General features: G+C 55.4%; 1 protein-coding gene across 1 annotated transcript; it reads right to left on the bottom strand.

The window, feature by feature from the left end:
- Window positions 1-711: 711 nt before the first annotated feature.
- LOC142075458 (myogenesis-regulating glycosidase-like) lies at window positions 712-13,691 on the bottom strand. The gene is made up of 2 exons (XM_075136818.1): window positions 13,601-13,691; window positions 712-6,340 (listed from the first exon to the last, which is right to left on the bottom strand). The coding sequence occupies exon 2, from the start codon at window positions 6,199-6,201 to the stop codon at window positions 4,165-4,167; it is 2,037 nt and encodes a 678-aa protein (XP_074992919.1). The 5' UTR covers window positions 6,202-6,340; window positions 13,601-13,691; the 3' UTR covers window positions 712-4,164.
- Window positions 13,692-14,332: the final 641 nt, after the last annotated feature.

The following is a 14,332-nucleotide window of genomic DNA, read 5'->3' as shown; positions in this document are numbered from 1 at the left end:
TGGAAAGGACAGGAAAAACATTGTGTGGGGCAAAGGGGGTGGTGTTGGGCAAGGCAGGCTCCAAAACGAGTTTCACACGCTCCATTTTTGGCATTCCCATAGCCACAAAGATCTACTCTGTCCCCATCCTGGCCGTCAGCGCCATCTGGAAAGGGGGACCCCAGGGGCAGTGGGGACAGCCAGGGCCCAGACGGACCTTCTGGCGTGCCCGAGGGAAGCCAAGAGCAGGCTCCTCTTCTTCAGCGCCTGCAAACAGTCCCGAAGCACGTGTCCTCTGAGAGCAGCATGGACCAGCAAACCCCGCCGAGTCGATGCTGATGGGCCCTTTTTGGGTGGATGTCAGCAGAAATAAGGGCTCAACAGTCTGGTCCCCACCCCCGGGGGCAGACCCCATAGGGGTTTGCCTGGACATGGTCTTCTCCAGGTCAGCCCTAAGGCAGGGCTATTCCCTTTGCTATTGGGATCCAGGGGAGGGCAATCCCTGATCCAGTGGATCATCTCCATATCCCCATCTCCTGCCACCACTGCAAACACAAGAGTGGGGTGGCTGCCAGCTCCTCCCTTTAAAACATGCATCAAAGCTGCAGGCTACAAGCTTTAAATAAATCAACAATCTCAACTTTGCTTTCAGTGAAGTCTAGGATGAAAAAGCCCCAAATCTGCCTGAAACACCAGCCCCACGTATAGATGGACATAGTTAAACTTCCTTTTGTCTTCCAAAATTTTATATCAATCAAGGCAATTCATGTTACAGTTCTGTCTTCATAACAATTAAGAATTAGAAAAGTGGTTAAAAACAAACCCACCAGCATTACAGTCCAACGTAGGACGGCATGTGCAAACACAAGCACCCAGGAAACCCGATACACAACAGCGCAAGCTTCAAAATTCAATCACATGGGCATCACGTTGACCTGCTGCTCAGCCACGGTATGCTGTGGGCTGGGGTGGAAAAGGCTGAATCCAACTCCCAAACCTGTTTCGGGGCTTTTCCTTGGCTGAGTCGAACTAAAACCTGCTTTGGCAACTGACCCATGGTGTAAATCAGAGAAATCTCCCTAGCAGCAGTTCCCAAGGTGTCTGTGCACAGCGTGCTTGTGGTACGCAAAGTCCTGGAGGTCCTCGAGTCCTGCAGTGCTACAATATAGTGTTAGAAATAGTGGTTTTGGTAAAAAATTGGATGGAAAGGGCACCTAAAAGCCTCTGAGATAGCTTGAGGCAACACCGCTGAGCCTGTCCCCAACACACGGGGAAAGCTTGGTGCCACGGACCCGCAGAGAGCCACGCATAGGTACCCGCTCTTCAGCATCATCCCTAATGTCCTCCCAATAGCTTTACCTTTCTCCTAGCTGGAGCACTGAATAGCCACAGCCACTTAGGCTCTAACTACAGCATTTAGAAAAACAAAGGTACTATATAATCTTACATATTTATTCATATAGTTAAATAAAAAGAAAATTAAAACTTTGATAATAAAATCCTTTCTTTTGAGGGGAGGGGAAGGAAGATGGTGTGTCTAAAGGAGAATTTCCTCCATGACCTTCCTGACAGTGCCCGAAACCACTGCGAGGAGATTGAAGGCACTCATCCAGCTGCTCCCATCATTTTAATAATAAAAGGGATACTAATAGGAATGCTGTGTTTCTCTTCATGTAGCCTCACCCCTTACTAGTGAGGGATGCGGTGAGTGGCACAGCGGTAACAAAGGAGGAGAAGACACGTGATATCTCCTGGTCACACTGGAATCCTTCCCATGAAGTCCTGTGCCAAAGATACCACTTCTTCCCTGGCAGCTGAGCCGTGCAGCAACATCTCTTCCACCCAATGACTCCCATGCCAAGGACAAGTGTTTCAGAAGCAAAGATTGGAAGGGAGGAGCTGGAGCTCCTGAAAGCATGGCCTTTATGCATTTCTGGGGCTGGAGAAGCCCTCTCCGCACCCTGTCCTCCTTGCAGCCTGTAGTCAGATTCATCTCAGAAGCTCCTCACCTTCACCTCCACCCTCCAGTCCAAGGGCCAAATCCTGCCAGTGCCCTGATGACTGACGCTGGGGCTCCAGGATTAGCTCCTTGCCAGAGGGTGTCTGTAACTTGTAACCACTGTTTGCACTGGTGGCAGGGATCAAACCTGAGCCCTTCATAGTGAAAAGCCACAAGAAACAGGCTTTGGGACAGGCTTGTGGTCCAGCTGGGCAGGGATCTATAGGGCCCCCCCTGCGTCTCACTTTGAGGCTGAAACACCAAATTATGCAGGGCAGAGGCTGAAACACCAAATTATGCAGGGCAGAGTCAGACCTCAAGGGGTGCTCTAAAAAGTCCATCAAAATGGACTTCCTCACTTCCTTCCTAACTATAAAAGCACTTTAGATTTTGCCCCAAACATCTAAGTATCTACTCCTGGACCCCATCACAACCCCCAGGTTTAGTGCATCTCCTTTTAGTGCATCTCCTTTTCTGCCTCCTGCAAAGCCCAGTGGCAGGAGATGGGCTTTGAGAAATATCCTCACTGGTACGCAACCCTACCCAAAACACAGCACCATCTCCCCAGGTGGCAAACTCGTGCTGGACCCATGCTCAGCCCAGACACAATCCCATAAGAAACCCTGCAGATGTTGAGCTCTCCTTGGCTGGCCGTAGCCTGGGCAGGGTGCCCCAAACCTTCCCAGCCAACGCAGTTCAATTCTGCAGAGGGTCATTAAAAATTCAGGGGCTGAAACACGCTCCCAACCAGGGCACAGCCTGGAATGTCCTGCCCTGGGGAGGAAGGCTGCCAGACTTCAATCCTGTTTGCTCCATCTCGGAGCGGAGATTGCCCACAGCTCTCTGTAAATGCATATTCCCGTACAAAACCAAATGGGAAAGCTGGGAAAGAGGCATCTCTGCAGCTCCAACCCAGCTGCCAGCGGCTTGGGCTGCAGGACCATGTCACCCCATGTCCCCTCCAGAAGCCTCTGACAGCAACCCCACCTCCAGCACCACAAACGCTGAGGAAGGCCCCTAATTCTCTGGGGGAGAGAGGAGGGTTGCTTCAGAAAAACCCTCAACAAAACCATCACCTCTAACTGCGACCTGAGATGGAGATGGGTATTAGCTTAATTTCATGGTCTATGAGAACATTTCCGCAGGTGCAGCGAGAACACCCGCTGGCACAGACCCATCAGTGCAAAAGCCAGTGTTTTCCACCCACCGGCAAGCCGGCTAGCAGCAAACGTCACCGTCGGCCCAAGACACGTGCTGCTTGCGGGAACCAGCTGTTCCCGGGGAAGCGCCGCACGTACTTTTTCAGAACAGCTTTGCTCCAGGCAGTCCTTCTGCCAGCAATAAACCTGAAAGCTCATCTGTCCTTAAAAACCAAAAGGGATGATATTAGCAGGATAATCATGTAACCAAGCGGGGCCATAAATGCTTTAAAAAGACTGATGTGGCATGCTGGTATGGATGGTGCTGCTCTAGGAAAGGCAATGTTGACACCCAAGGCAAAACACATAGGCAAGTGCCTTGCAGTGGGTGTTAAATGGGCGAGGAGGTGGGACGCAAGCGACACACAGCCCATACAGTTAAAATACCCGGACTTCACGCGAGTAACCTGGCCCGCCTGGTACCCAGGAAAGCGGGAGCATGGGGCAACTGTTAGTCCAGTTCACACTAGACCGGAGGGGAAAAAATCCATTATATGTATATATATATATCTCTAGTTTGTTTTCTGCTCTTAAAAAAAGTCCTTTTAAGTATATTTGCCGTAACTATAAAACTTAAGGCAGGCTGTGCTGTAGCAACCCTCCCACATCACACACCCCCATGCCCAGCGCCGGGTCCTCCCACGAGACCAGAAACGCTCCCACTGTCACTGACCAAACTCGACCTCTTGAAATCCTTGGGAACTGAAAAGGTATTGGGTTTACTACGTGTCTGTAGACTGACAACTCCTTCCTGACCTATACAGAGAAAACTCTGCCCACCATAATCCAACCGGAGTCTCCCACATGCCCCAAATTAAAAAAAAAAGATCACCCCCTCCGAATAAAAAAAAATTACCCCAAGGACAGTGAAGTCTATTTAATTCCCTTCCTGAACCCCAGTCTCAAACGAAATGTGCAATTAGAATTATTATTTGTTACAAAGTCCTAGGTAAGGCGTGGTTATCCCAAAGCTAATGGAGGAGCCCGTTAGGAAACCCAGAGGAAATAGGCGACTTCGTCCAGGTCGACGGGATAGTCCGTGAGCAGCACCGGGGTCTTCTCAAACAACTCCCCCTTGTAGCTGCGCCACTTGCCCGCCGGAAGGTAGACATCACGCTCCTGCTTGCCCATCTCCAGGACGGGTGCCACCATGAGGGTGTCACCAATGAGGAACTGGGAGTCGATCCTGTGAGTGGCCTCGTCACGGGGCGAGATCCACCAGATGGGACGGATGATGGGGTCGCCCGTGTCGGTGACCTCCCCAGCCAGCTCCAGCAGCAGCGGGGCCACCAGTGACTCGTGGAGCTCTGTAAACTTCTGCGCAATCTCCACCACCTCCTTGTCATAGAGCCAGGGCGGGATGGAGAACTGCATGGAGGGCATGAAGGCCGACAGCTCCAGCCACCGCACATACAGCTCCCGGTCGGGGATCTCCACTGCCCCATCTGTCTTGTTGGGGAAAAAATTCCCCCCGATCATGTCAGCGGATATGAAGGGGTACCCCAGCATGCTGATGGTGAGCACCGTGGGGATGAGGGACTTGAGGCCAAGCTCATAGCCCCAGACGGAGTCACGGTCAATGATGCGGAAGAAGCAGGAGATGTTCTGTGACTGGTACCCCACGCGCACCTCAGCCAGCTCATAGAAGGGGATGGCCATCTCCGTGTAGCGCCGTGACCAGATGCTGGGGTCCGAGAGTGGGCGGAAGGTGCTGAACTGCTTGGGCAGGTAGCTGGTCTCGCCCGCGTCAAACTTGAAGGATGAGATGCCGTACTTGTGTCGGAGCTGCCGCAGGTGGCTCTGGAACCAGTCCCGGGCCGACGGGTTGGTGAAGTCCAGGATGGCCCCAATGCCATTCCACCACTCCACCATGGCCGGCAGCCGCCCAGAGGGCTCCTTGATGAACAGCTGACGCTCGATTCCCACTCCAAAATTGGAGGAATTGTAGTTTATGAAAGGGTGAGTCCACAGGGTGACCTTAAACCCATCTTCCCTCAGTTTTGCAAACATCTCTGTCACGTTGGGGAACTTGACGGGGTCAAAGTCAAAGTCCCCATAGGCTTGCGTGTACATGTCATCGATTTCAATGTGGCTGCAGTTAAAACGATACTTTTTGATCTTTTCAGCAAATCGCAAGAGTTTATCCTGGTCAATATTGTTCTTGTAGAGTGCCCAGGTGGACCAGATGGGGTATCGGAAGGCGTTCTCGGCGGGGATCTTGGAGGGCTTGTTGAAGTACCTGCGCACCATGTACTTGTGGATGGAGGTGACATCGGAGCCCACGCAGACCCGGTAGCTGAGCTCGGGGAAGGGCTGCTGCCCCGGCGGGGGCTTGTAGGGCGAGTCCTTGTAGCGAGCCTGGAAGAAGAGGGCACGCTCGGTGGCGTTGAAGCCCAGGTGGAAGGGCACGGAGTCGTTGATCTTGATGGCCGCTGCCTTGGAGGAGAGCCAGTAGCGCTCGAGGATGCCGCCAAAGCTGTCGCGGAAGGAGTGGACGTCGCTCGTCACATAGGGCACGGGCTCCTGGTAGCCGGCCAGGCGGATGGGCCAGTGCTGGGTGCTCATCTCCGAGCCCCCGTACCAGTGGGCGTCCTCCCAGAACATGGTGTGCTCCACCGCCGGGCCGGCCGCCAGCTCCTCCCAGCGCACGCGGTAGCACATCACCGTGTCCTTGGGCTTCACCGTCTGGATGAAGAAGTTGAGCGGCCCCCCGCCCGACCGCGTGCAGCTCAAAATCTCGCCCTCCTTGGAGCACGACTCCAGGTCGAGGCTGCCCGAGCGGAAGGCCAGCCGGAAGACCACCTCTCCGTGCTGGTTCCTGATGACAAAACCATCTGCCCGTAGGTCCATCAGCTCCGTCTTGAGCCGCTCCGCCTTCCGCAGGGACACCGTGTAGTAGCACCAGGCCACCACCGCGGCAATGAACAGGATGAGGCCCAGCAAGATGGCCCCAAGCATGGGTCTCAGCTCCTTGGAGGGCTTCTGCTTCACTGGCGTGAAGTTCTCGGGCAGGAAGGTGTACATGCTGTTCTCTTTTCTCTAGGGCTTTTTGCGCAGGGGAGTGGGAAGGAAGATCTCTTTGCAGCAAGTCTGGGGCTCTCAGCAGAAGACAACGGACTGTTAGGAGAGTTCCCACCTCCAGCGAGTCCCGGAGCACCCGTCTCTGAAAAAGAAGAGGATATAAATAGTCTCAGTAGAGTCTCTGAATCAAGGGACCGCTTGTCATCCCTTTGCCGACTCCGCTTCAGCAGCTCCCCCCGCCCCTGGGCTGCGACGTGCCGGGTGCTGTACGCCCAGTACCAGACACCATCTGCAGTTACCCCGGGGCAGACAACACGTGCGGAGAACAGCCTGAGCCCCACATGGAGAACAACCCCGGGGCAATAAGGGCCAAATTGTTGCCATAATTAGTTTTTTTTAGGGGGAAGACTTTCAGCAAGGCAGGAGCGGAGACTGGGAGGGGGTAGGAGGAGGCTGAGCGGGAGCTGGATCAGCCCACTAACAGTATCTTTAAGGGACAGGGCTAATTAAGAGCCATAAAAGACACCAGTTAATGAATTCCAGGCAGCTGCTACTAATTTTAATCAAACTGCCTCCCTGGCAGATTTAACTCAGCTCATCTGCTGAGTGTCCCGGCTGCTCCAGCCTGGGGATGCTTTGCAGCGAAGGTGGGTAAATCCCAGCTTCTCCACAGCCCCCGGATGGCCAAATTGGGACGGGGTACCGGCGGCTCATGGCTGCTTTTGGGGGGCACGTAAGGGGTGCGCTGTGCAGCAAAGCACGGCTGCGGGAGGCACCAGCAGCCCCAGGCGGGAGGAGAGCGGCTCGCTCCTGCCATGCATGCAGACCCCTGCAATGGCTCCGGGCAGGAGAAAGGCTAATTTTATCAGGAGTGAGCAGTGTAGGACCTCCAAAGGGTTCTTCCTCCACCCAGCACGGCCCGGGCTGTGTTTCGACTCCAGCCTGCTCCCCCCTGCGCGGCCCCGGGGAAGCGGGCTGTGCCAAGAGTCTAATGGCTTTTCCTTGGCCGCGGGCTGGCTGGGCTCGGCCAAGCACAGCACCGAGGATCCAGAGGGGAAAAGTAAAGTAAGGACACGGGAGAGCAAGAAACCCAGCCGCAGGAGGAGCAGGAAGGAGAGGAGCTGCAGACCATCTGGCCGGTACCTGCCCAACACCAGCAAACACCGGCACGCTGCCCCCTCCCCAAGCCCCTCCCGGCTCTGGGCAAACTGGAGGAAAAAACCCTCTTTCTGGGCACGAACAAAGCTGGTAGCAGTAAGTCCCTCTGAAGGGCTTGGCTTCTTTTTTTTAAGAGGGAAGAAAAAGATCCAAAATGAAATACTGAACCCTCTCCTACTGCAGGTGTGACAAGCCAAAGCACGTTTTCCTCTGCACCTCGGACAGATTTTTCTCCCCAAAAAAGGACAGGCAAAGCAGAAAGGGGTCCTGAGCACCATCTAAAACCCACTGCTGCACTACGGGGATGCCTAGGTGTAAACCCACAGTGGTACCTGGGCATGGGCTCAACAAAACATATAGTATTTTATATTCGTCTTGAAACACGTATTGGGCCAGATCTTGCAGCTCAGGGAACTTTTTCATTGCCGGCCGGGTCATCTTAACCTTCCCCTGAGAGCCGATAACTTTCTAGGCTGCCAGTTGCTTTAAATGGGATTACAGCGGCATTAGGAAGCAATTAGCCTGAACGGGCGATAGGTTTAGCTAAACGACTTGTCCCGTGGCCAAGTCCCACGGAGCACTCGCTCGCTGGTGGGGAGCCCCAGCACGGGATGGGGGCTCCGACCACCCTGACTGTGTCACCCAGGGCCGCATCCTGCACCCCAGGAACGGGGTCCTCAGCCACCAGCACGTGTGACGTGAGGCTAGGTGAGCCCAGCAAAAACGGGGCAATAAAGGCAGAGAGGAGACAGTGGTGGGAAGTTGCTGTCCTTGGAATAAACACTCGTCCCCTCTGTCAACCCCTCCTTGGCTTGAGGGTGAACCAGAAGCAGCGCAGAATTGTACTGGGGTTGGGGGTGGGTGGGTGGGGGTTTGCAGAAGGGTCTCGGCCAAAACCAGCACAGCTGAGCAATGCTACAAGTGGCGGAATGCTTCTGGAAATACAGACGGGTATGCTGAGCCCAAACAAGCTCCCTCCCTCCTGGCACTGGGAATTTTTGGGATGCCAGTGAGGGAGATGCAAATACCTATCACTACCAGAGGCACGCCTGTGTCTCATGCGTGCCTTATCTGGGGACTGCAAAGCTCAAGGGGGGAGAAAATAAAATGCAGCTGCCCACTGAGCAGGTCTCACAAATTATTTGGGAAAAGAATTTTTAAAGGTTTTCATGTTTTCTAAAAGAAAAAAAGAGGAAATAAACAGTGTTTTCTTTCCCAGTTCTCATTTAGGGTTTTAAGCCCAAGAAATGGCCGATACTACCGCTGTGGGGACAGCCACCTCCTTACTCCATGTAAAATTGACAGCAGCTCCCAAGGCTTTAGGGAGTTTCTAGATTTTCATCTTCCTTTCAGGAGGCTGGTTTATTATTTATGAACTACTTCGAAGCTGCTCTATTTTTAGGCTGTTTCTTTCTTTTCCCCCCATGGGCTGGAGCTCATGACGTACACGAAGGAGCCATCACTGCTGCTGCCAGTAAAGAAAGAATGTGTTTTTTAAGAAAGGTTTTGCAGCCCTTTGTGGCCCTTGGACACCAATTTGCCTTGGAGGGATGTGCCAGCCGGGTGTCCAAGCTGGCGGATTTAATCCTGCTCTGGTCACTCTGGCTGGGCCAGGATCAAAGCCCTGTGGCTGGGCTGATGGACATCACCCGCTCAGGTACCACTCCAACAAAGAAGGGTGTTTGCAGGCATCGCCCAGCACACCAATGGGCCAGGGAGGGATTGAAAACAGGATCTCACTCTGGGCCCATCCGGCCTCTCTCTTTTTCTGACTTGTTAACAAAATGTATGTTCTCCAGCCGGTGATCTGGCTCCACCCCAGATGAGAGGTAAGTCTCCCAGGCTCCCTGGAGACAACGCCTGCCACCTCGCATTCACCAGCCGCAGCCTGCAGAGGTGCCTGCTCATGCAAAGCCTGTTTCGACATTTTTTTTGGAATGCAAACTTGTTATTTTGCTCCAAGATGACATTGCGGTGACCTTTAAACTCCTCAAAAAAAAAAAAGAAAACGGGAAGGGAGGGTGTCAAAGCCAAACAGCATGTTTGCAGCTTGCTGCGCTGAAGCTTCCCAGCTGACCCAAAACAAAGCTTTTTCTTCCTGTTCTGTGGAAGCAGCGAGTTGTCTTGCCTCAACTGGAGATGAAAGCAAAACATCTAAGCAGGACACACTTTACAGAGTAAAAATAAAAATCCATTTTTTGACCGCTTCTATTTTTGCCAACACTGCCGCTAACCACGGGCTGCGAGACCCACAGCACCACTAACCCCAGCAACTTTGCAATTAGGGCATTCGTTTAAAAAGGGTCAATAACATTTAAGTGGTTTCTATTGCCCCGGTGGGGTCTGGTCTGAACCGCGCCAGGGGCCAAGCTTGTGTCAGGGACACGCACCCATTTCCCATGCCAGGATGCTGGGAAACCCTCCCCGCCAGTGCAAGGTGCTGCTGCCTCCTCCCTAAATATCTTGGCAGGAGTCGAGCTAAGGAAGCACCGCAGATTTCACTGGGAGGCATTTCCAACCCCATAAAAAACCAGGGAATTAAGATGGCAAATTAAGGGGGAAATTACTTCTCTTCAAAACAGCTGTGGGGGGGGAAAAAGCCACCGCATGCAAGGTCCTTGCTCCGCTCCGCAACCCCCCCGTGGGAGACCAGCCAAAGGGACTTTGCAAACCTGAAGTGGGGGACAAGCAAACCTCTCCAGGGGGTTTAATCTCCCTTGGAGAGGTCTGCAGCAGCACTGGAGTTCTCTGGAGGGCTTTTTGGAGTCAAAGGGTGAAATCACCATTCCAGCTGCTTGGCGCTGATGGGAGCGGGTGGGATGGGGGGGGGGGGGGGGGCCAAGCGGCAGCGCTGGCACGGGGCACAGGGCTGCCCCTCGCACACCTCGGCTCGCCCGTGGATCGGAGGCACCGATTCCTTCCCTAGCCCTGCACAGCCACCCACAAGGATCCCCCCAGATACCGCACTGGATTTATCCCCGCAGCGCACAAGCCACCCCGGGGTGAATGTGGGTGGCACAGAGCCAGGGCAGCGGCTCTGCCTTAGCGGGACAGGGACAGCTGGGGGGGACACGACGCAATCCTTCCCAGGGGACCCCTGCCTTCACCCTCCCTGCTGCGGTCGCAGCGGGGACAGACACGCTGCCTGGCCCAAGGGGCTCGGGGAAAGGCTGCGGTCAGCGGAGTCTCTGCACTGCCCGCAAAGTGACAGCCGCTTGCGGTTGGGGCTGCTGACTCCGTGGCAAGACACAGCAGCGAATTCCCCGTAGCACCCGGCTGTCGGATGCGGACAGTCCTGGCCAGGAGGCAGCTTATCCCGCCGGGGGCATGGTGCCGGTACTTACCCATCCATCGCCTCCCCGGGATCCCTGCCTGCTGCCTGGCTCTGCCACAGATGGCTTTTTAAAATATAAAACATAAAATACAAGCGCTGCTCTATCTCCACGTCCCTGGCAGTTTCGTCCTCTCCATCGCATGAGGGTGTTTCGGAGCTACGAGCTGGCTGCGCCCCGAGCAGCATGTGTCCGCGGGCAGGAGGAGGGGACCCAGCGCGTCACCTGCGTGTTTTCTCAGGCACTGTGACGGATGCGTGAGCAGCCAACCCTCTGGCCGGGGCGTGCTGAGGCGGCGGCACCCGGCCAAGAGGCGGCTGCCGCAGGCATCGCGGCGGCACGAAGGGCACGAGCTTTGCTGAGCCTCGGCTCCCGGAGTCGCGGGATTCGGGCTGGCATCTCACCTCCCTGCCAGGTGAGCGGGAAGGGCTGGCGAAGGCTTGTCCCCTCCTGCATTCGCAGGCTCTCAGCAAGCAAAATAAAAACCAATGCAGGCTTTTTTTTTCCTTCCCCAAGACTTGTGATTTTAAGCAGAGTCATATTCAGCAGAGTAATGAGGTTGCCTTGAGCGAAAAGAAACAAGCAGCCCCGTTGCTGCCGGCTGGTTAGTAAGCCAGGATTAAACAGCACCAGGCACCCAGAGGATAAACCCCAAATCCGAGGGGGCCACAAGAATACAGAGCTCATCTGCAAAGTGCAGACACACTGCCAGCACCTCGTACCGTCTGCAAGCAGACGGGAGATTTGAAGCTGTGGCATTAGCTCTGCCCAGCCTTAAATACTTTCACCTATATTGTAGGAATCGTCACCTTACAGCCCAGTTATGTCCCTTAAAGCTGCCAGTGTCAAGTGATCCTCCAAATCCATTTAGACACCTCATCCAGTGTCTGACCATGAATGCAAAAAAGCCACTGGGAGTCAATTTTGGCAGCAGATGACTTAATATTTAACACCCCTGACAATTCCCCCTTTACAACATTGTCTTTCTTTGTTCTTCACCCTGTGCTAATTAGCAAGATGAAGTTCTAATAAGCTGGATTTTCACTTTAACCCTGCACACCACTTGCGGTGCTGCCGGCTCATGACTAAACCATGACCAAGGGCTCTCACTTTCCCCCGCCTGGAGGCACATCACAGCGCCTGAATTTGTCTGTGCCGCAAAGATTTGTGGAGACTTTAAAACCAAGTGAGCTCTCCTGGTCCACTTGTAGCAAAGTGCATTGGACCCGTGGGAGAGAAAGCTCCGGCGCTCTCCCTTCAAGGGCATCTCTGTGTCCACCTTGGAGATATCCTAAGCCCCTGGGGGAGCAGGAGGCAGCCTGGCCCTGAAGCCGCGGTCCATGGGGTAACCCAGCAGCCAGCTCCTCGGCACTTGCGGGGCCAGCAGCTCTTGGAGAGGTATCCACTAAAACCACCCAGCTCGTGCACGACGGTGGCGAAAGCAAAACACCAAATACAAGGAGTTCCATGGGCCAGTGTGCCAGGATGATATAAATCTCTGCCCAAAAAGGAAATGAGACTGATAACTGCAATAATTTCATCACTCCCACCGAAGGAGCCAGCACCAGGACTAGCAGGGCTGGTCCAGCGGGGAGGCGTATGAAACCCTGGTGCGAGGCATCAGTCTGCTATTAGCTTATGTCATTCACCACGTGTGCCATATAAGATACACAGCCATAAAGATTTTGGTGTCTTTGCCGCTGCCTTTAGGTCCCCCAGCCCAATTTTTGCTGGTACAAGATGTGCTTCATCTACCACCCTATCACTCAACAGCCTTTCTCCCCAATGCTCCCACGGCCGTTAGTCTCACTCCTGCTCATCTCCATCCTCCAAGACAAACAGCTCCACAGCGGGACCCGGTGCCCCATTTTGCCCCTCCCCGATCCTTTTTTAAAAGAGCTGATTCAGCGCTTTGGGAGCGCTCAGCATTTCGGATGCTGAGGCAGGCTGAAACCCGAGCCCACCCCAACACCCGAGTGCTAAAACATGATATGGGGAAGAAATGGAAACCTAAGTACCGCCCTCTGACATGGCCCCTGCGATCTTCCAGACATTGAGTCACCATGAAACTCCAGCTGGCAGCTCCAGAGAGTGGTGGATGGCTCATAGAGCTGGACTGGCGACTCAGGACCTCGGATTTCCATCTGTATCCAACAGCCAACGATGCTGGACAACCTTGGGCCAAATGCAATCATCGATCCCTTGAAGTGCTCCCTGGCAGCTCTTCCATGTGCAGATCCAGTCATGCAGACACAACCCCCCAACCCTCATCACCTACTGGGGTGTGGGTGTCTGCTGTGCCAGGCACTTGCCCTTTGGGCATCACGAGTATCCCAAGGGGGAGAGGGAGAACAGAAAGAAGGATTTGTGCTCTCTAAAACAGCTTTGGCCGCTCATCACCACCGCCGGCACTTGCTGATGGAGGGGCTGTCCGAGAAACCACTCCAAACCCAACCCAGTACATTGCACAACGCGCTGCATAAACCCATCTGCTTCAGTTTTCACTGCCAAACATCTGTCTAGCGGCAAAAGTTGAAGCTGCACCTTACAAGCGGAGCTGGGGACGTGCCTCTGGGCTGCGTTAATCTTCTCCGGGTGGCAAGACTCCTACCCATCAAAAAAAAATTGCGTGGCCCCTACACGTCGGAGTGCGCAAGGTTTGCACCCCAAGATCAGGGTGCAAGGTTTGCACTGACACCCCGCTCCCCGCGGGCCTTTCCGAGCCTGCCCCTGCTGCCGGTTGCAGCCTGGGGTCTGCGGGACGGGGCAGCCCCTTGCCTGCCTCCAGCCCCGCACCCCCGCACCCGGTCATCCCCCCCCCCCGCCATGCCGGGGATGCACACCCCGCAAACCTGCCCCGGGGGCTGCTACATCCTTCCCCGGCGGGCGGCCCCGGGAGCCGGCAAACTTACCGGCGGCGCCGGGCCATGGCTGGGCTCTGCGCGGCAGCGGGGACGAGGCTGGGAGCACCGGCAGCGGGGCTGAGCGCACCCGGCGGCCCGCAGCGGTTCCGGGGTTGGGCGCTCCCCGCCGCCCCGCCCCGGCTCCGGCACCGGCCCCGGCCCCGGCCCGGCCCCCCCGGCCCGCCCCGGCGCGGCGCTCCCCGCTGGGAGATGTAGTTCGGCCCCCGCCCGCCCCCGCCGTTCCCCCGGCGGAGGCAGCACCAGCTCCGGCGGGGCCGCTCCGGGGAGTACAGGGTGGGGTTGGAGTCGCTGGGGATGCCCGGGGGCACTTGGGGGTGGGGGTACCCCTGGGGCTGTGCTGGGAGGCACTTGGGGTTTGGCACCGGTGTGGCTGTGCCGGGATGCTTTTGGGCCAGGATGGGGTTTTCACGGGGTTTTCCCTGCCCCAAGCAGAGTTGGGGTGCTGCTTGGTGCGGGCAGGGTGGTGCTGCCCCGCAGGAACGTGGAGCCCCTGATGGCTCTCAGCTGGAGAATCCCTCCCTTGGGGATGGCAGCCCCGTGGGTTTATGATCTGCGACACGTGTGGAAGGCCCTGGGTGGTGTTCCCTGCTGACACTGGGCTCCCAGATTATAGTCAGAGAAGGGCATTTCATGCCTTCATTAATTATGCGCTGCTTTCAAATCCCCCTCCTTAGTTAGCCCGAGTCTGGCACCCCAGATGCATGGCAACTCTTCCTGGAC

This window comes from Calonectris borealis, chromosome Z (genome assembly GCF_964195595.1).
Source record: "Calonectris borealis chromosome Z, bCalBor7.hap1.2, whole genome shotgun sequence".
Taxonomy (NCBI): domain Eukaryota; kingdom Metazoa; phylum Chordata; class Aves; order Procellariiformes; family Procellariidae; genus Calonectris; species Calonectris borealis.
This window is presented reverse-complemented; position numbering and strand designations above follow the sequence as displayed.